At 31.8% G+C, this 22,243-nt stretch overlaps 3 protein-coding genes across 3 annotated transcripts; 2 read left to right on the top strand and 1 right to left on the bottom strand.

The window, feature by feature from the left end:
- Window positions 1-1,802: 1,802 nt before the first annotated feature.
- LOC103874620 (probable prefoldin subunit 3) lies at window positions 1,803-3,985 on the top strand. Its single transcript, XM_009153048.3, has 6 exons — window positions 1,803-2,167; window positions 2,327-2,384; window positions 2,534-2,605; window positions 3,114-3,233; window positions 3,328-3,429; window positions 3,603-3,985. Exons 1-6 carry the CDS (start codon window positions 1,818-1,820, stop codon window positions 3,690-3,692), a joined length of 792 nt encoding a protein of 263 aa, XP_009151296.2. The 5' UTR covers window positions 1,803-1,817; the 3' UTR covers window positions 3,693-3,985.
- A 10,225-nt stretch (window positions 3,986-14,210) lies between these two features.
- Window positions 14,211-16,260, top strand: WRKY48 (probable WRKY transcription factor 48). Its single transcript, NM_001301938.1, is given in 3 exon segments — window positions 14,211-14,788; window positions 14,882-15,025; window positions 15,783-16,260. Coding segments are annotated over 3 exon segments (1,200 nt in total).
- A 5,302-nt stretch (window positions 16,261-21,562) lies between these two features.
- On the bottom strand, window positions 21,563-22,099 carry LOC103874617. Its single transcript, XM_009153046.3, has one exon. It carries the CDS (start codon window positions 21,908-21,910, stop codon window positions 21,668-21,670), a length of 243 nt encoding a protein of 80 aa, XP_009151294.1. The 5' UTR covers window positions 21,911-22,099; the 3' UTR covers window positions 21,563-21,667.
- Between the last annotated feature and the right edge of the window lie 144 nt (window positions 22,100-22,243).

Below are 22,243 nucleotides of genomic sequence, written 5' to 3'. Positions count from 1 at the left end.
TATTATGATTAAATTATTTTAAAGATTCTATGTATTATTAGTCTTAATAAAATACATTTAATAAGATTTCTAAGTGATGGTCCAAATTAAAAAAAATTACACATGAAATAAGTCATGACTTCTATTTTAATATATAAGATATAAAATTACATTTTTAGAAAAGCTTATGTTCTTTGAAATAGCAGATATGCAACCATTTGGCCGTACATGACTAAGTTTCTTTTTACATTTTGTATGCAAGTTTGTTAAATTTGCAACCATGCATGTAACCACATATATAGAAAACCCATCTACGTGTATTTTATTTTACTTTTGCTAGTTGAGTTTTTGGATTGTGTTGTGTTTTCTGTTTGTCAATATTGTATTTTGATCCCTAATGTTTTTCATTGTTTTCTATATTAAATCCTTCTAAGAGGATTTTAACATGTGTCATCCCTCTTTTTCAGCCCTCACTACAAGAAAACACGCGAAATTCGACGGTCATGTTCGTCGGAATTGCCATATTCCGACGAAATTCCGACAAAAACCGTCGTCAAAAATACTTGGTCGGAAAAAAAAGTTCGTCGAAAATTCATCACAAATTCCGACGAAATTCCGACCTTTCCCGACGGACAATATTTCGACAACATGTTTCATCGGAACTGTTTCGTTGGTAATTGGTCGAAATGTATTTCCGACAGAAACCGTTGTTGAAAATATGTCTGACAAAATTCCGACGATGATGTTACTCGATATTCCCACGACACCTGAATCCGTCGGAATTTCCGGGAGCCCAGTTCCGTCGGAGTCCATACGAAACTCCGACGGGCTATTTCGTCCGAAATATCCGACGGAAAAAGTTTCGTCGAAATCTTTATTATTTTACTATTTTGAATAATTTAATTATTTTATTTTTAAATAAATGTGTAATTTAGAATTTTTTTTATAAATCAATAAAAACTGAAATTAAAAATAATATTATACAAAAACGTTTTATATAAATGAAAAACCATTTTCAAGTTTTTAAACAAAGAAAAACTAAAATTCATCTGGAAACAAACGCTTCATCTTGTCAATAATTTCGTTGTTGGTTTTCTTCTGATCCGCCAATTCCGCAAGAATTGTAGCGTTATGCGTCTTCAACGCTTCAATCCGCTCATCCTTCTTCTGCAGCTGCTCAATGATCATGGAATCTATGTATGGAGTTAGTGAAGAAGAAGGACACGAAGACGCACAACGAACCAAACCGACCAAACGTCCATTCTTCTTTGGAACCGTCTATATAGAAAAAAATTTAAATATTAGTAATCAAATTAAAATAATAATGAAAGGAAAATTAAAAAGTTACCTGTTCCATCATTTCGTTGATTTGAAGTCGACAAAGGTTGCTGGAAGCTGCCGTAGAATCGTCATCAGAGTTCATCGGCTGAGAAGCTAGGAGTTCTGCTATTTTGGTTTGCACCAACTCTATGACATCTGTGATGAATGGATCCTGAATTTTGCCTGTCTTCTTGTTAGTATATGCTTTCCTCATGACATCAACATGATCAACGGAATTACCGCTATTTGCTTCAACCTAAACACAAAATTAATCAACAAATATGTATATTTTAAATATATACTCCTTGCTAAATCGATAATAGACGAGCATATTGAACAGAGTAAACCTTTTGTTTAATTACTCCAAATTGGCTAGTCCGTGTTGCAATTGATATACCAAACCTAAAATTTATGAACTCTGATAAATAAATTAATGAAAACTTTCCCTCCATCTTTGTCTAAAAGCATTGATGGGTCAAACCGGATTATACAATTCTTTTCTTGTCCTAGTATCATTAATGGGTCTGCTTCATCACGTTTCCACGAGCGAGGCCTTAGACCCACTTAAAAAGTCCTTAAAACGGCACCGTTTGATTGGTTCTATTCTGACAGAACACAACGACGTCGTGTTACCGATCCTTCCTCCGTCACACTCTCTCCTCCGAAGACACTCGGAGAAAACCCTAAATCCCCAATTGAGGAACACAGAGATCTCGATTCAGATGTCGTCGTCTTCTCCGAGTGGTAGCGGTGGCGATTTGAGCGAGAGAAGAGGGATTCCCGCCGCTAAATTCATCCAGGATGTCGAGACTTACCTCTCTCAGTCCAGCCTCGATTCTAACTCTGCTCTCGCCTTCCATCAAGAAAGGTTCCTCCTTTCACTTTCACATCCTCATCTTACGCTTATATGCCTATGCTTCGTTCTTAGTTCAATCTCAGATCTAATGTACACTAGCTCGTTTTGTATATTGATTCCTGAAAGTTTTACTTAAAGTGAAGTGTTTTCCGTGTGGATTCTACTGTTTAGGCTACAGCAGTATAAAGTTGTGGAGATGAAGCTTCTTGCCCAGCAGAGGGATCTTCAGGTATACTTCTCTCCTCCTCTATGTAGATTGGTACATTTGTGTGATGAGGCATGTGGGATGTTTTATGTATGTATGTATGATTGTTACAAGTTATATATTCTTAGTTTGTTTCAGTTTAGATATCTTTTAACATTTTGATAATGGGGCAGGCTAAAATCCCAGATATTGAGAAGTGCTTAGAGGTTGTTGGCACGTTGGAAGCAAGGAAGGGTACTGGTGAGGTTCGTTGTTAGTTTCTTGTATCAATCTCTCTTCTATTATACTTTCTTCACTGTTTTTTTTTTTGGACATAAACGCTCTTATGTTTCTACGTTTGAATATGATGTATTGATGGGGTGATCAGTCAGTCTCTTACTGCTATTCTTGAGGTGAATATAAATGTTGTTTTGAACTTCTGAATCCAAAGTCCTGGCTTTTAATTTAATAAGGTTGAACACTTGAACTTGTACCTATGTGAACATTTTTCTCTTATCTTTGTGCGAGTCAGACAATAGGGCCCTGCTAAATCACCAATCAATGGCCTTTTGATTAGTGTTCTTAAGTCGTTCTTGATTGTGACAGCAGAACATAGTTCTAGCTTCACTGGAAGAATCTATTAACTGACACATAGGTTCTAGTAGGCACGATGTTTCATCTTTCTAATATGAAAGTTGCTTTGATGTACTGACTTAGTTCTGATTCTTGTGTTCTTTCATCTTTATCTCACATGGAATTCTTCTTGCAATGCAGGCTCTTTTAGCAGATTTTGAGGTGTCTGAAGGAATATATTCACGGGCCTGTATTGAAGACACCGACTCAGTGTGTTTGTGGTTGGGAGCAAATGTCATGCTGGAATATTCCTGTGAAGAGGTCCACTTCGCTGGAAACATATTCTCTTCCGTGTTTTAAATTTTCCACCAGGGACCCCTAGAATAAGTTCTTATAATCTTCGTTGTCCCAACAGGCTACAGCCCTTTTGAAAAACAATCTGGAAAATGCTAAAGCTAGCCTGGAGGTTCTTGTAGCTGATTTGCAGTTCTTGAGGGACCAAGTCACAGTTACTCAGGTACAGAGATACTTCTATGTTTTTATCTCACTCGATTTAAGTAAAGGCGTTGGTTTTACTTTATTAATCTGAGAATTTTATTCCGTAAACCCATGGAGTGTAGATACTTAATACAAAGATTTGAGTAAAGACTAGTTTCTCTTTGTTGACTTGGATTTTCGTATGATGAACAGGTGACTATTGCGCGTATCTATAACTATGATGTGCAGCAAAGGAGGGTTAAACAAGTTGCCCCTACAGCTATTACTGCTGCAGACTCATGAATCACAGGTTCAAATCATGCTCGTGTGTCCTATAAGGAGGTAATATGATTTCCGCAACACCGTTTGGTTTGTAACTCTTGTTTTTTTTTTTTTTGCTATCTTGATCAAATTTTGTTGCTGAGACAAACCTATGAATAGAAACACTTAGCATTGTTATTTTGTTATCATCGTTTGCGTTCTGTATTATTTTGCTACATTTTTTCGGAGTTCAGAGACCATCTTGTGTTTTCTTCGATTGAAGTACTACTACTTGTTTAAGGATGTGGTCAATTAATATCAAACTGTTTGCAGAATCTTATGATTCTGATCAATGTTCTAACTTGTAAGAGTTATAAAGGATATATGTTTCTAGAACTAAGTGAATTAATATACTTTGCAATATATTCAATTATTTGGGGCTATAATTGTTCAGTACCTATTCAGACAAATGTAACATCATGTTTTGTAAAATGCTTGTATAATCAATTTGACAGTATTTATGAAAACATTTTGAGATTTCCGTCGTTTCCAAATAAAGAATATTACCTGAAGATAAACAAAAAGGAGAGTAAAACAAAGAAAAAGTCATTTGAGACTAGTTTTCCTTTTGTCTATGGTTAGGGCTTGAACTGACCTTTACAAGAATCAAGATGGACCTTTCAGTTAATGGTGGTCCATGTTTCTTTTATTGACTTTCACTTCTTTTTTTAATCTATTAATTTCATTTCGTTGTTTCTGCAACCATATCCTATGTATACTTACATTTCCAAAATCCACACTCTTTATGCCAATATTTTCTAGCATTATACTTGCATCTATATTACACGGTGTATATTTTAAATCCGAAATATCTATATTCTTCTAATGATTATACAAATATTGTAGTTTTTTCTCTAAACAACATTTACAAATATTGTAGTTTTTTCTCTAAGCAACATTTTCGTTATAGATAGTACTTGATAGTGACATGTAAATGCATTTATAGGTCGCCCACAAAAAGACATCTTCTTGGTCTAACAACTCTCATATACGGCCATAAATTTCATACCCTCCTTAATTTACAAATCAAAGAATTTGTGATTTTTTTATTTTTTTATTTTTGAGTGGGGGGCGGGTATTTTTTCCCTATATTGATTCAACGTTGGATGCATCAGTGATCAGACGTATTTAGAATTCAATTGAATTTAAGTTGACTTTCTTCTAGGCTTTGTACAATACTAGTAATAGTTGTTCTTAACCGATATGTAGCTTTGTGCAGGGGCCAATGCAGGTTAGTAAATAATTGTAGGGACCCATAATTATATTTAGATTTTTGTGCTTGAATCCATTGAAACTGGTAGCTAAAACGGTTTAAAAAAAAAACCATTTGCACCCGTAATTTTGATTCTCTCATGTGTTTTTCTTATTAATAATGCACCCATAAAATAAAGTTTTTAGATCCGCCTCTAGCTATATACAAAACCGAGATGATAGTGCATGATGTTTCCATCGTGATAAGACTTAACTACAGTATCAATTATTCGCATCACGCTACCCATTGATTATATTAACTTTTTTACAATGCCTTGCTTAACTATGTTAATTAGAAATTCATTTTGTTTGTTTCGGATAATCTCAGTGACTTACTTAATTGCATGCATTGAGTATTACTTGCAATATACTGATTTTGCAAAACATAAGTATCTTCAAAAACATCTCAAATATTGAAAGATGAACAAAAAAACAAGAGCATAATTAGAGGGCCAAATCTGAAGTATAATTTGATAGTCTTTGAAGCAAGTCAAGCAGCTGTCTGTCCCCGCAAGAGTTATTAAAGTGAGTTTGTCTGTTAGTGACAAATAACGCGTTTTAGGGTTTAGCGTTACAATATTCCATGTTAATCATAACACCACTCCCATCTCTCTTGACTTTGACTTTTTCTCCTTGTCATCTTATTGGGACATCCCTCTCACAGGTAAACTAAAACTGTTTTATTTAAAATAGGGAATAAATTAACTTTATTTTAAAATCAAATTCACCAGAGCCGCAATCATCGGTTAGATGTTCTCACTCAGCATGAGAAAGCTTCAGTTCTCAAGTCAACACGTTGTTTCCCTTCCTCCTGCATTCATCCAGAACGAATCTTGACCTTTGTTATTCTCCCTCCACGTATTCTTTAATTTACAAAAATCGATTACGGATCTACATTTGTTTGTTTATCATTATAACCAAATCTACACTAATTTGTATACAAAGATCACGCTTTGTTATTTAAACATAGATTGTATCAGTTTGGAAAAAAAAAACACAATTTATCTTGATTTAGGTTGGTATAATTTAAGTTTCTTCTGATCATAAACAATATTATCTTCCTCAATTCATATTTGTTTTTTTTTGTCTCGTTTCATATATGATATTTGAAAGTTGAGTGCCGCCAATCTCTCTCTAACTTAAGTAGGTCAGATCCGATGAGAGTTTCATAATAATCACCGACTTGCAGAAAATACATGTCAATGAAAGACATTTTATATGTATATGCACCTTGTAATTATATGAACGCACACCTGGCTCATTTGGCTTGGACCGACGATAGCTAACTCTTTTGACCTTTACTCTTTTTAACATTGACAAGTGACATGACAATAATATGCTAAAAGTTTCCAAGTTTAATTCTAGAGCATTTGGGGGTTTAGAATTTTGTTATGGTCAAACGATATAATATCATTACTAATAAGTCAGCTGGGCACTTAATCAAGTAACCATATTGTTCACGTCGATAGGGCAATATATTAAAAGTTGAACCATAGTCTCCAATATTATTGTATACTTATACTAGATAAAAAAAACTAAAGCTCTTATTCTCGGTAGTCATAGTAAAAAAGAAAAGAGAAGATATAAATATAAAATGGTAGCAAAGAGGATATATACGACTATGCTTGAATAGGTTTATAATTTCCTCGTTGAAATGAAAACAATAATTAGATAAAAAACAATAAAAGGAACCTCTCCAAAAGTTAAGTGAACAAGAACCCTAAAATATCAAGGGTCAGCACTATGACACACCACCTTTCTCTAATTTTTCTTAAAGCAAGGCTTTAATATTACATTTGTATGAGTTTGCGATCTATTCATCTACAAATTTATTCTGCACAACGTTAATTTAAACATTTTCAAGATTAAAATGATAAATGAAGCTGATAAAGAAAACAATCAAGAAGTTGACAAAATATAATTATATATTCAAAACTAGTTTCTAGAAAAATACATACGAATAGCTCAGAACAATACACTCTCAATCGAAATATGAAAGTGATCGATCATGAAAATTCAACTTTAATAAGTGTAAGCTGAACAATTGATGGTCAACACCTTTGACCTTTGACCATTTCGTCTCACCCTTATGAAATATACATTTCCGTAGATCTGGTCTCGTGAACTTTAGCAGTTAGCTTAGCTATGATCCTTTAGTCAATCATATCAATTTATTTAATGTTTTTGAGTTATAAAAGCAATTACTTTATCCGCGGCGATATAACAACTCTACAATTCGAACTTAGCAAAACCCGATCTCATCCATGTGCACTACACACATAACATTTTTTTGAAAAAGACTACACACATAACATACCTTGAAAAGTGAGATTTAAGCCCGTAAAGCACTAAAATAGTACTATGTTTTTTTAACATATCATACCGATCTAAGTATTAGACCCTTCTAGTCTAACTAATCGCACTACGCTTACATATCTGCGTGTGAAAGCGCTATTATATTATTAGTGAATTTTTTTTTTGGATCAAATATTATTAGTGAATATACTTCCTTTCTCAATCACTTTAATATACTTCTTACGAAAAAAGAATAAACAATAGTTCTTTTTTGCACTAAGAACAATCAATAGTTTAATTAATAATGTATGTGTATAATATACAAAGAGATTATATACCAGTTGGCCGGAGTCGTTGTGACTGAGTCTCCGTATAGATAGATGCATACAAAGATAACGATATATATGTGTGTATAAAATAGAGAAGTAATAAAGAAAGACCGAGTGTTTATTGTGGTAGCAAGTATTTGTATTCGCAATTTTGAGATTCTCTTTTAAGTGAACGTAGGAAAAAGAGGATGTGTGGACGTACGTCCTTAGTTTGCGGCTACTTAACCTTTGTACAAGTGGACCATGTCAAACCCAGTTTTTATACTACTGAGATTTGGTTTCCATTAATTCATTTGTATACATATCATCATCTCAGGACGGTACATTACATCACACAATATATATTTTATCGTACAAGAAAACAGTGCACGCCTATACACGAAAGCCTCACACGTGCATTACATTTTGAACTAGATCGATGGTAAGTATAAAGTACGCATCAATGTATCAGCATTCAGCATAAGCATCGTAGGATTCGATCACGCGTTTGTTAATTTCACCGAGTTTTATCAACTATATAATTAATTAATCATTCATATCGATGTTGGTCCATTATCATTTACCTATGATAAGAAAAAAAAACAAAGTAACGTGTTTACTGAAAAAGTGTTGCGAGAAGGAAAACAAAAAGGAGTGTGGCTTGATGCGGAAGCAACCGACATGAGAGGAGGGAAAATAAAACAGCTAATAACGCGTTATAAACACGTGCCTGCTTTCTATATTTTGGCAGCTCGATAAAACCACTGTCGACACTTGAACAGCTGCCTGATATACGATTTTACAGTGTTACTGCTTTTGGGCCACAAGGGACGGGTTGGGTGGGTCCTTGACCATGACCCTTCATTCCTCACACAAAAGGTTATGTAATGAGAGAAAAGCGTGTAACCCCCACCTCTCAACAAAAGTTACCTTTCAATTTTACTTTGAAACGAATCTGAACTTGAGATACAGAAATGAAAAAAAAAAACTGTAACGAAAGAAAAGGAAAATAAAATTCAGATGTGATGATTAGTTTGTGATCTACCATTATTTTGAAAAAATATAATTTATCTATTTAATTTATCTTTCACATATTAATTTGTGATCTATATTTTGGGATTCTATATCAATAACAATAAAAATGAAATATCAAGTTTATTTTCTTATATAAACAGAATTAACAATAATTAAGATCATAAATGGCTTTAGAAAAAGATTATAATGGCTTAAGATAAATGAGGGTGGAGGCGTGGAGTAATAAATAGTTGGGATTGATAGGATTTGATGACCGATGACTTGTCGGAGAAGAAGCAAACTCTATGCTGACGTAAGCTTTGTGTCAGCTTATTTTCGAAGCTTCTTTCTTACGCGTTTACTCCATATTTTAATCGTATTTTAAATTACTCTCCAGCTTTTACTGTTTCTCAATTTATTCAATTCACAATTAACTATGAATTTCCAATAATTTTGTCTCTTTCTGTTGGTTGTATCTTTGCCTCGTAGCACTTTTCTCATCTTATATTCTCTATCTACGTGAAAGTATGTGCTCACTGGTTTTCAGTTTTATTTTTCTTAGCTTGGATTTGTTATCATATCTTAAATGGCCATTAGCTTATTACATTTATATTCATATTGAATAGATAAAATATACTCCCTCCGTTTTTTTATATAAGTCGTTTTAGAAGAATTTTTATGTTCCAAATTATATGACGTTTACGATTTTCTATGTAAAATTTATTAACACTTAATGTTATGTGACCAATGATAATATACCTTCTATTTTATTATTGGTTAATTTGTGGTTAGGTAAATAATTAATGATGTTTTTGTTTAGAAAATATAAAAAAATTAATGATTTCTTAATCTATGTGCACAATTCTAAAACGACTTATATTAAAAAACGGAGGGAGTAGTAACTTGAAGTTCCAGATCATTGAGCATGGTCTCTTACATTGGTAAATGCACTTAAAAGTTATAAACTGGGTGTTTTTTAATTATAATTAGTAAGGTAGTACTACTGCTTACTTTAGACATAGTTGTCTTTAAATTAATATTTGATATAGTACCATGGTAAACGAAAAATTACAAAAACATTAACAAATGCAACCTGTGATATAAAAAGAATCGGCGACAAGACGTTCAAGTCAAAATAGAATTAGGCGAAATGTAATTATTTTTTTATGTCAGGATCACAGATTTTCTTTTCCCGTAAAAAGCATTTATAATGGAAAAGACGAATTGCCGTTTAAAAAGTTTAAAATCAAGGAAAGCCGCGAGGAGCTTAAAATAATATCAAAAGATAAATAATTAGAGCAGTAATCATAGAGCTGGGAATTTTAATTAATGCCTGCGGGCCCCGCCCCATCTGATCCGCTGCGGGGCGGGTGCGGGTCGAAGAATTTGAAAATTTGCAATGGCGGGTGCGGGTGCGGGTCAAAATTATTTTAAGCGGGGCGGGTGCGGATCAGTCGAATTTGAGTCGCGGATATTCGTTAACCCGCAAATTTAAGAAAAAAGATTTTTTTTTTTTAAAAAAATGTTTTTTTTAATAAAAAATATATTAAATCTCGTAAATATTTATATAATTTTAATTATTAATATATTATTTTAATATAATTTTTTAAAAATAATATTTTTAACTATATAATAATTATTTTTAATTAAAATAATTATTTTTAATATAATTAATATTACCCGCGGGTTAAGCGGGTTACCCGCGGGTTTTTGCGGGGCGGGTGCAGGTAGAAATTTTTTTGTTTGTGAGTTATGCGGGTCGGTTTTTTGAATCAGAAAAATGATTCAATTCGCAGCGGGGCGGAGCGGGTCGGGCGGGTTGATCCGCAAACCCAGCACTAAGTAATCACATGCGGCCGACCTACACTTTTTCGTTTCATACGTCTACGTGTTTTCTTTCACGCGTCACTCCTCGTAACCCTTGGTCTACCGTTTTAACCGGGTTTTACTTGTACAATTACGCGTAAAAACAAGAGATTAGTCTTGCCAGAAAAATAATTTGAGTAAAACCTCGAATGGAAACGAATTATACATCCGAAATAAATTTTGCTAGTGTAAAATAAAATCCCAGGAGGAAAACTGAATTTTAATTTTTAGGTTTACTTTCAAATATACTGTATAAACTAAATGTACTAAACAAATAGTAGTTTATAACTGCATATCTTACAACTATAAATTTTTTTTCAATTATATAAATTATAAAATTTAAATGTCTGGAATACTTCATATATTAAATTTTGACTCATCCATTTTTTTTATAGAAATACTCATCCATCTTAGGATGTAATGGAATGATTATAGAATAGATCCAGGGCCGTCTCAAATTAATTTTAAGTCATGTTCAAAAAATATAGTAATCGTACATTTTATCAAATAATTTTAAAATTTAATAACTTTGTCTAATTTTTTTAATTATAAGTTTTAAATTTAGCATTATATCTAAAATTTGAAAATTTCTTATCATAATTTATCTATAAATTTTGAAAAATCCTTAAATTTTTTATTTTTATATTTTGGAGCCCTGTTCGACCGCTCCGCTTGCACATGCTGTTAGACGGCTCTGAATAGATCATTTGTGTTATTGATGCTCATGGCCAATGTCTCTACTTATACACCAAGTAAGGTCTTAAACAGATAAGGACTTAGAAAGCATATATCCTAAACTCGTGCTAAATAGGAATTATCCTATAATTCATAGTAATCCCCTATATATTAATTGAGGAACATTTGAAAAGATGTAACCTCAATTTTGTATTAATTAAAAGAGGCTCCAATGCATAGGTGGCACTCAATTAGATAGTCAATTATATTCAATTGAAAAATAAGTAAGTCCACATTCGATTTTTATATGTTGTTAGATACATAAGTTGGTCAAACTATATGATATAGTGATATGATATGTTATTTTATTTCCTTAAATAAAACCTACGGAATTACCATAAATGACTAATATATATATGACAATTAATGCTTTTAATAATAAAGATTTGATAACAATTTATATCTCCTCCATCATTTTTTGTTTAATTTTATATTATTAAAATAAATTAAACAATCAAATTAGCTATAAAAATAAAATTTAGATTTTTTCGTATATGTTATATTTTGAATTTTTAAAAACGACAATAATGACTAAAACTATTAAAATTATTATGTTAAAAATTAATGATCAATGGTTTAACATTTTTATTATAAGAAGATACATATGATTTTAAAACCATATGAGTAAAAAATATCATTTAATGATAAATAAATATATATATATAGATTAAACACTATATACCATAAGATTACATAAATATTTTAATATTAAAACTTTCAATGAATTTTCAAGAACATTTATAAATTATAAAATTATTAAAGATTTCAGATTGAAAATTTTGTTATCGATGATTTAAATATTTTGTTATAAAACGATATGAATGATCACAGAACCGTATGATTATAAATTCTTATTTAATAAATAACTATACAAAATATACTATTCTTAGAAAAATAGGTTGGTCCATCTTAACTTATATTACACTTTTTATAAAACTAACTATCGAATTGATAAATAACGTACCAAAAAATGTTTTGCACTTCCTTAAATAACAGCTACGAAATTACCTAATATGATTAACGTATATGTGAAAATTAATTATTATGAATAATAAATATTTGATAACAATTTTTGTATCTTAGTTCTTTTTTTAATTTTATATTATTAAAATATATTTAAAAATCACATTAAATATATAATAAAAACATTTATATTTTTTCTTATATGTTATATTTTGAATTTTTCAAAACGTCTATAAATTATTAGAAATTTGAAGATCCCCACTCTTAAAATTTTGTGATCAATAGATTATTTTTTTGTCATAATAAGTTACAAATGATCATAAAATTGTATTAATATGAACTTTTATTTAATATTATAAGAAGATACACATGATTTTAAAACCATATGAGTAAAAAATATCATTTAAAAATAAAACACATATATATATATAGATTATACTATATACCATAAGATTACATAAATATTTTAATATTAAAACTTTCAATGAATTTTCAAAAACATTTATAAATTATAAACTTATTAAAGATTTCACATTGAAAATTTTGGTTATAGATGATTTAAATATTCAGTTATAAAATGATATGAATGATCATAGAACTGTATGATTATAAATTCTCATTTAATAAATGACTATATAAAATATACTATTCTTAGAAAAATAGGTTGAACTATCTTAACTTACATTATATTTTTATTAAACTAACTATCGAATTGATAAATAATCTATCAAATTTGTTTTTGCACTTTCCTTAATTAGAAACTACGAAATTACCTAATATGATTAACGTATATATGAAAATTAATTATTATGAATAATAAATATTTGATAACAATTTTGGTATCTTAGTTTTTTTTTTAATTTTATATTATTGAAAGATATTAAAAAATCACATTAAATATATAATAAAAAATTTATATTTTTTCTTATATGTTATATTTTGAATTTTTCAAAACGTTTATATATTATTAGAAATTTGAATATTCCCACTCTGAAAATTTTTTGATCAATAGATTTTTTTTTGTTATAATAAGTTACAAATGATCATAAAATATAACGCATATGAATTTTTATTTAATAAATTTTCAAACTAAATAATATATATATATATATATATATATATATATATATATATATATATATATATATATATATATATATATATATATATATAAATACTAATGATCTAAAGCAACAAGATTGGCTGATCAATTTAGTCGTCGAGTTGAAATCTTTCAAAAGTATGTGAAAGACTAAAGTCAAAGTAAATATGGTTTTAGAATAGTAATTATATTTTACTAACCGAAATACCGAAAAAAACCGAACCGAACCGAAACCAACCTGATATTCGGATTGAACACCCCTAATCCAAATGAAGCCAAACTATTGTTTCATTCTCCAAAATATAATAAAAAGAATAACTTAATCCCGCGCAAGGCGCGGGTCTTATCCTAGTTATCTCATTATATGACATACCAATCATTTGCAAAGATTATTATTTTCAAGCTAAAATATAAATGAAATGTAAACTTCGAATGAAGCTGAACAACAAAAGTCAAGTAACTTTAGTAAATTAAAGCCAAACTGTAACCATGCCGTTAGGAGACACGACATAATATGAGAATAAAGATGAAAAAAAAAACGAAATGAAGGCACAAAATTAATTTCCTGGCAGAGAGCGGCACCGTCCCGATACCGTTCACAACCGTACACCTCCCATGACCGGCGTATACCGGTGACCAATGTTTTTCTCCTTTTTATTATTTTTAATATTCTTGCCCGCGTAAATAAATGAGCGGACATAAAATAATAATAATTAAAAAAAACAAATGGGAAACCTCCTAAATCCAAGCTGTTTTCCAGAAGAACCCAAAACTCCATAAAAGTTATATTCACACCTCTCTCTCCTCTTCTTATCTCAAATCACATAAACCATTACAATTTTTTTTTAAACATCAAGAAAGCTAAAGAAAAGTTCTCCTTTCTCATCCTCACTAAATCTCAGAAGATGACAATGATGATGATGTCTCTATAAAGTATCCTCTCAGATATTCCATCCTTTCTATTACATGGAGAAGAAGATAGAACATCAACAAAAGGAGCAGCTCAACAGTACCAAGAACACAGAGACCAAGATAGATCACCAAGAAATACAAATCTCTCAAGCATCATCTTCATCATCACACATGGCGAATCTAGCTACGTCATCAGATCATCATCTTCATCAGTTGGAGCTAGCTGGGAACAACATCAATTTCTCAAGCATCTTTGATACTCCAATATCTTTACCTTTTCCTTATTCTTATTTCGAAGATCACTCCTCTAATAATCCCAACTCTTTTCTTGACTTGCTCAGACAAGACCAGCATCAATTTGCTTCATCCTCTAACCCATCTTCTTTCTCATTCGATGCCTTTCCTCTCCAAAACAACAACGATACCAATCTCTTTTTCACTGATTTACCCTTGCCTCAAGCTATAACAACAAAGGCTGAGTCATCAGAAGTTGTCAACACAGCACCGACATCTCCAAACTCAACCTCAGTCTCCTCTTCATCCAACGAAGCTGCAAATGATAATACTAATAAGGAGGTTGCTGTTAAAGATCAAGAAGGAGATCAACAAGAGCACAAGGGTACTAAGCCACAGTAAGTAATTAGTCCTTTCATTTTACTGACCGATTGATTATGTTCGGGGTTGGATTTTATTAATTTTGTTTGTGTGAATATCTTGTTTTGAAGGTTAAAGGCAAAGAAGAAGAACCAAAAGAAGGCAAGAGAGGCTAGGTTTGCGTTTCTGACCAAGAGCGATATTGATAACCTTGACGACGGTTATAGATGGAGAAAGTACGGCCAGAAAGCTGTCAAAAACAGTCCTTATCCCAGGTAATATACATTACTCTGTACTTGTGTTGTTATATATATATATACACATATTAATTACAGCCCTAGCTAGATCCATATAGATCATGGTCACTTTCCATGCATATGTGTTTACATATACTTTATATGCATATATAAGTATATATACTTCAATAGATCCAGTTTTTTCCTATTCATAAAGATCTACAACTTCTTTTTTTTTGTAACACAATCTCACATAACGTTTTTTTAGTGTGATCTACAACTTCTACATGTTCTTTTTGGGTGTCATATAACTTTCGATAGATCCGGTGTTATATATGCTATATATATTCAAATTATTCTATAAATAACAAACGATATGTATGTTGAAGTGTGTGTGTGTAGAGTAGCCCTAGATTGATCAGTGTGCTCTATACATGCCGAGTCTATATCACATGACTCTTAAGTTCATATTGTATACATGTTCACTATAATCATACATAGACGACTATATATACCTAATACAGTGTGTGTAGGGTCCAAAATGTTTGAATTTTCGTTTCGAAGAATATATTTTCTTTTGTTCCATTCCATGAGGTTTCTGTGTTCTTTTCTTCCCTTGATTTATGTTGCTTCTGTCGGAAGAATTATCTAAACTTGTTCCAAACTTCATCTCAGATCTCGAGATCTTATGTTCCTCATATATTCCAAATTTCATTTACTTCAAACTTTATAAGTAAATAATATTTTTTTTCCGTTTAATATGTAAAATGTATTAAGATTTTATTTTAATGTGCAGAAGCTATTATCGTTGCACCACAGTAGGTTGTGGAGTGAAGAAGAGAGTGGAGAGATCCTCCGATGATCCTTCCATCGTCATGACAACCTACGAAGGTCAACACTCCCACCCTTTCCCCATGACGCCACGTGGACACCTCGGAATGCTCACGTCACCAATCCTTGACCATGGTGCAACAACCGCGTCATCATCATCATTCTCTATCCCTCAGCCACGCTACTTGCTAACTCAGCATCATCAACCCTACAACAGCATGTACAACAACTCTCTAAGCATGATCAATAGAAGCTCCCCCGATGGTACTTTCATTAATCCAGGGCCATCATCATTCCCTGGATTTGGTTATGATCATATTCCACAAGCTTCTACGACGACTACTTCTGCCATTAGAGATCATGGATTACTTCAAGATATTCTTCCTTCGCAGATCAGAGAGGATACTGTTAACGCCCAAATCGTTGAAGAGGATAAGAAATGAACAACTTTTCCCCCTGGAGCAATTGTTTTTTCTTTTTGGACGGAACCGGTTGCTAGGTTTAATGAGGAGTTTTGGCCGGTTTAGGTAATTAAAGCGATATTGCTAGCTGGTTTTCTAATATTTTTTTCTTTGTCAATGTTTCGCATCGTTTTTTTCGGAATCACGATTAAACAAATAACCGATGCTACCACAGAGGTTTGTAGCATATGTGATATAGATGTAACTTCCTTTTTGTTTTGTTTTAGTATTAGTAAAAATGTATCATTTCCTTCGCGAGCTAGATGGGCAGAGGGTGAGGGTCTAATCTATAATTATTTAATGTTTAAATTTTTTATATCGAGTTCTATCTCTGATTGTATATCTAGGAGTATGAGTATGCATGCATATGGAGTTTATTTAATATATAGACGTTTTCATACCATTTAATTTTGTAAGTTTGTAACTATGCTATCAACTTGTCTGGCTCTCACTTTATTCGAATCACACATTTTATTTTATTTCTATCAATCCCAACCAATGGGTATTAACGTATGTATCACATATGTTTGTTAAATTATGTAGATCGATCATCGATCTATATGCCTAAAAACAAACCAGGTTCTTTCATAATCATGCATTCATCATATAGTTAATGTAAAACAGAATATAAATTCGATATTTAACTTCGGTTTAGTTCCACGAAATACAATTAATTAGTGGACATACAGTTCTTTTATGACCCGGTGTCCTTAGCTGGATATCCTGCTAGATTATATGAATCTATACGTAGTGTCATAGATGATCACTTCATGTTTCATAACTACTATAGAACTATCCTTTCATACTTTATATTCACACACAAACACGGTTTATTCACAACGAACATCTACTATAATTTCGACAGTGATGACAAAAAGCTTAAATAATACAAGAAAAAATATACTTCATATCTAATTAGTCACATGGATGCTACCTGTTAGCTTTTTGGTATGCGGATAAATGTAAATTCATATTCGTCTTTATACAAAGGTCAGCGAGAGATCTTTTGGCCCTAAACTCAATGTCTCTTTCATATATAGTTTTCTTCGTTGCGACTTTTATGTTAGTCTTCAATCACCACGAATAATATTCAAAAAGACTTTCAGAATTAGTAAGCGCACCGTTTGTGTGTACATGCGTACTTAAATCGTAGATATGGACCATAATTTACAATAAGCATCATTATTTATCTAGTTCTCCTTTTCACTAACCAAACAAACTGTATTGCATCTACTATCTAGCATAGTTTTCGTATTTACTTACGAGGTTAAGAAATGGAAAAAATTCTTTTGAATAATAACAAGTGAATTTTTATGGCATGTAATCATACTAATTAAACTCTTCATATTTTATTATATCCGTTTATGTAAGCCATACATTTTTTTTTTGGTAAAAATGTAAGCCATACATTGACATTATATAATTAACAAACACAAACCTAACCCCTTCCCTCACACACCGATATGTATACACACGCGCACACACACACACACACATATATATATATATATATATATATATATGTCAATTATAAAGTTGATGCATGGAGCTATATATGCGTGCATATATCCTTTAGGTCTTTTTCAGGAAGCCGATAGCTACGCAAGTGATGTATGGCTGATATTAAATATAAAAGTAAATGCAAAAAGCATAGAGTTAGTAATGTCCATAATGGACTGTCTTTTAATCACTAAAAAATAGAAACACAAGTAGTTCTAACAGGCTACTCATCAACCCTAATCCATCACCAACAAAGTATCAAAACAAAGCATGCTTTGTATATTATGGAGAGTTAATTCTAATTAATGTGTTTCTTTAATCGCACCATTCCCGTACGTAACGATGCACACATATACATGTTCTGTTACCCATTGTCTCATCATGTTCGAGTACCCATTAAAATTTTGCACCCATTCGAAAATCATTCTAGATTCGCCCATGTATGTACTAGTCTATTTTATATTGCCGCTGGTTATGTTTCGATCTTAACTGTTGACAGCAAAATCAGTTGATCGATTGAACGAGTTGAATGGTAAATATAGCGATACTGCAATAGTAATTAATAACTATCAGATTTAGACTAACGTTGGAACATTTTCATCAAGTGATTGTTATGACTTGAGAAGAAAAAAGTAGATATCAAACTAATCCACATATTATTTCCATTTTTATTTTGAAGTTGGGCAAAAAGCAGAGTACGTGGCAAATGAGGTGTGAAATGTTGACCCGTCGTACATTAATGATCAATTAAGAAAATATAGCAAATGTAGTGTCAAGAAATCTCCGGGTAAACATGTTTTCTAATAAGGAGGTTTCTGTAATATCACTTTGCTAAGTACTAACTCAATGAACCAAAAATCAGAATGCAAAATTAAAATATATTTTTGTACATACTGGAAACGTACGTATCAACTGTAAATACGTTTTTAGCAAAAAAAGAACTGTAAATACGTACATAAATTACGTATGCAACACTACGTATTTGTGGCCTACAAGGCAGAGAAAGGCAGAGAACACAGTGGTTTGGCCACAATCAGTCAATTACTAAGTTATCAAAACATCATTTAAATTCTAGTTGTTATGATCTCCTCATGATCGGTTTAATAATGATACTCATTGCAAGCGAATTTTGGTTTTCCTATAAACTCTTATCCAAGTGGTTTTTGGTATTCTTAGTTTAAAACTGAGACTATTTAATGAGATTAATAAATTGAAATCTGACTACTCAATCTTCTTATGAGTTATGACATAAGGTGGTTTTAGTGAAAACAATGAATAGATTGATCAGTTTAAGAGAGATGATGACTGAAATAATGGTGTACTCGAAATTATAGATAAGATTTATAAGACCCATTTTTCCAAGAATGTGGAATAAAAATTATCATATCTATCAAAATGTTTCACCATTTTCTTTTCATACCAGCCGCCAAGTCATGTTCAATCAAACTTTGATTTGATTCTTCCTTTTTCTGGTCTTTTCCCTAATTTGAATTTTACTTTTATTATCATGGCTACAGTTACGTATGAAAACAGCATTGGTACATGACTATGTGTTATTCATGTTGTAGAAGATTGCATACCAACCTATAATGTGTTTTATGGTTATTATTTAAAGCCAACTTTAACTTTCAGAGAAATTGTTGAACCGAACACTGAAACATAGCATAATGTATAGTCGAGCTTTAATTATTTGCAAGATCTCTTCCCAAATCCAGGTGTGTTGTCCAGTTCTGATATATGAAGCATGCTGTTATTTTTCGTTAAAAATATATAATTTAGGAGGCGACTGGTTTTCCCGCTACGACCTGCAAACGCAGCTTTTGCGGTTTGTAGCGGTTGTCGGTGGTTTGCAATAATCACTCAAATCGTTCTAAATCGCTTCAAACCGCTTCGAATCTCATAAATTCAAAAGCTGGCTCCAACTAGCGTTTGCGGTTGCGGACGGTTGCGGGAGGGTAAATTTTTTTTCTTTTTTTTAAAACAATATATATACAATAGTAAAAATATTTAATAAAAAATTTTAAATTGAAATTATGAAAATATTAAAATATATGTATTATATTTTAATTAATATTATTAAATTTTATAATAAAAACAATTTCAATAAATTTTCAAAAATTAAAATTATAACTTTCTAAATATAAATTTTATATTTATTATAATTTTATGATTTTTGATGTTTTTATAATTATATTAAATGTAAATATTGTTAATTTATTATTTGACTGTTACCGTATTTGGTAGTTAACCAGTCATAAGTCACCCGCAAACGCACCAATTTTTAACCGCAATATCAGTCGTACAAATCTCTTAAAACTGCTAGAAACCGCAACCGCCTGCATCCACAAACTCCCGTAACCGCAGCCGCAACTGCTGCGTTTGAATCAGTGAGGCCCTTAGTGTCATATTAAACATAAGTTAAAAGATGAGAACTGTAGTCATATGTGTCACAATTAATTGACTTAATCGAACAAGATTAAAATGTTGAAAATTACTTGAAACTAGTGGATTTACTCGGTGGTATTTGTAGGAGTTTGTTTACGTATGGTTTTTCTTGCTAAAAATGCTGTTTGCATTTCTGGAACTGGAACGACACAGAATATTTCGTAGTCGAAAACAACACATGCTATCGTCTATACCGGCCTGAAATTTGGGTGGCCCCAACGCCTACGAATAGTTTATGGCTTTGTAGAAATTATAAAACGAAAGAAATTGACCCAGACATGATGTTCGAACCCGAGACCCATAGAGTTTGTATTTATCAAACTTTTGATCAAAGATTGGCTAGCCACTCTTCAAGATAGCCTTAAAGCTCATACATACTGGTGTGGGCTAAGCCCAAACTCAAACTGTCTCCATTTTGAACTCAGGCTGGACAGATCCTCACTAAAATTAATGAATACTAATATACAGTGAACAAGCAAAAAATTGATTTGAGATTATTATACTTTCGCCTAATGAGAATTTATCTAAAAGTTTTTAAAAGTGTGTAAAAGTTGTGTGTTTTTTCTTCCTAAGGGTGCTGTCAAGAAAACCAAGTTGGCTCTTGGTTTGGGTTCCAACAAAGCTGCTCACCACTTTACTTTTAGTTTTGATTCTAACCCGTGCAAGATTCGTTTTCATAGATGTAATACCGTCCACCTCAAATGTAATTAACAACTACACCTCACTAGAACGCCTGACGATGGAGACCTTAAAATATAAATTTCCAAAATATGGATGACTAACAATTTTAAAATGGGATGTTAGTTATACTGTACCACAACAAAATATCTGTCTTTGACGTCTTTTTTTTTTAATTAAGAAAGTAGGTAATCTGCGCTTCTTTTAGAAGCTGATTGCTATGTAGTTGCAGCAACCATTCAAATCTGTACTTTGTTTTCCCACAACACATACTTATAGTGAATTTAGCACTTGGTTTCTGTTACTTTCATTGTATATACAATGTCTCCATATATTGCAAAGTTATATCAAACCAATGATGAATCAAACCGAAGTTCATAATTAAATGGTTTGTACCATGGTTTACCAATGTGACATCGGTAGAATACTTGAAACCGAACTAAACCAGACCAAACCAAAAGGAACTGTCTATCCACTTCCTTAGTAAACATCAAATTATAGAGTATAGAATGTGTCCTATATAGTGCTTAGATCTTTAGTTTAAGTACTACCTAAGGAACATTTTACAAGAAAATGGTACTAAAATAATATCATAGCAAAACCAAATTGATAATTTGTTTTGTTTATTTATATGATTTTCTTTTCATATTTTAAACGTTGAGAAATTGTCACGAAGTTCATTATTTATTTTATTTACAGAGATTTTATTTGGCAACTAAATTCGCAACAAAAGTTAAGAAAATTAAATAATGACAAAAAAGAATAATCAGAGGGTACAACCACAAAACAAGAAGTAGCAACATAGCGTAGCTACAATAGCCATAGATTCAACAACCGAGATCAAACTCCACAACAGATCATCGATGATCGAAAAATTACCCGACAACGACAACAGTCTCATGTTCCAGCCGGAGCTCAGGTATGATAGGTTCACCTCCGGCCACCGGAACACCCACGATGAAGACAGGTACGACGGTAGATCCATCAACGTCCATCGGGAAGATGACATCACCAACGTTTTTGCTCTCTTTTTGGTTTATACAATCTTTCTTCTGGGTTTTAAAAGAGGGGAATTTTCATTTGTGTTTTCGTGATGAAGAGAAAACACGAAAGATGACAGTTATTTATTAATATAATGATTTTGGAAATGATGTGTGTTACTGTTCTGACAAGTGGTCATGACTTAGCGGTCATTCCTTTAATAATTTTCTATGTTAAATTTGTATATTAGTCGACAAAATATCTTGGTGTTTCAAAAAAAAAAAAGTCGACAAAATATCTTAAATTCCGTAGGACCAGATAAAAAGAATCAACGAATCCTATTATATGCTGTGCTATCCAC

The sequence above is a fragment of the Brassica rapa genome, chromosome A06 (genome assembly GCF_000309985.2).
Source record: "Brassica rapa cultivar Chiifu-401-42 chromosome A06, CAAS_Brap_v3.01, whole genome shotgun sequence".
Classification (NCBI taxonomy): Eukaryota; Viridiplantae; Streptophyta; class Magnoliopsida; order Brassicales; family Brassicaceae; genus Brassica; species Brassica rapa.
The sequence above is the reverse complement of the archived record's forward strand: the minus strand, read 5'-3'. Positions and strand labels throughout refer to the sequence as shown.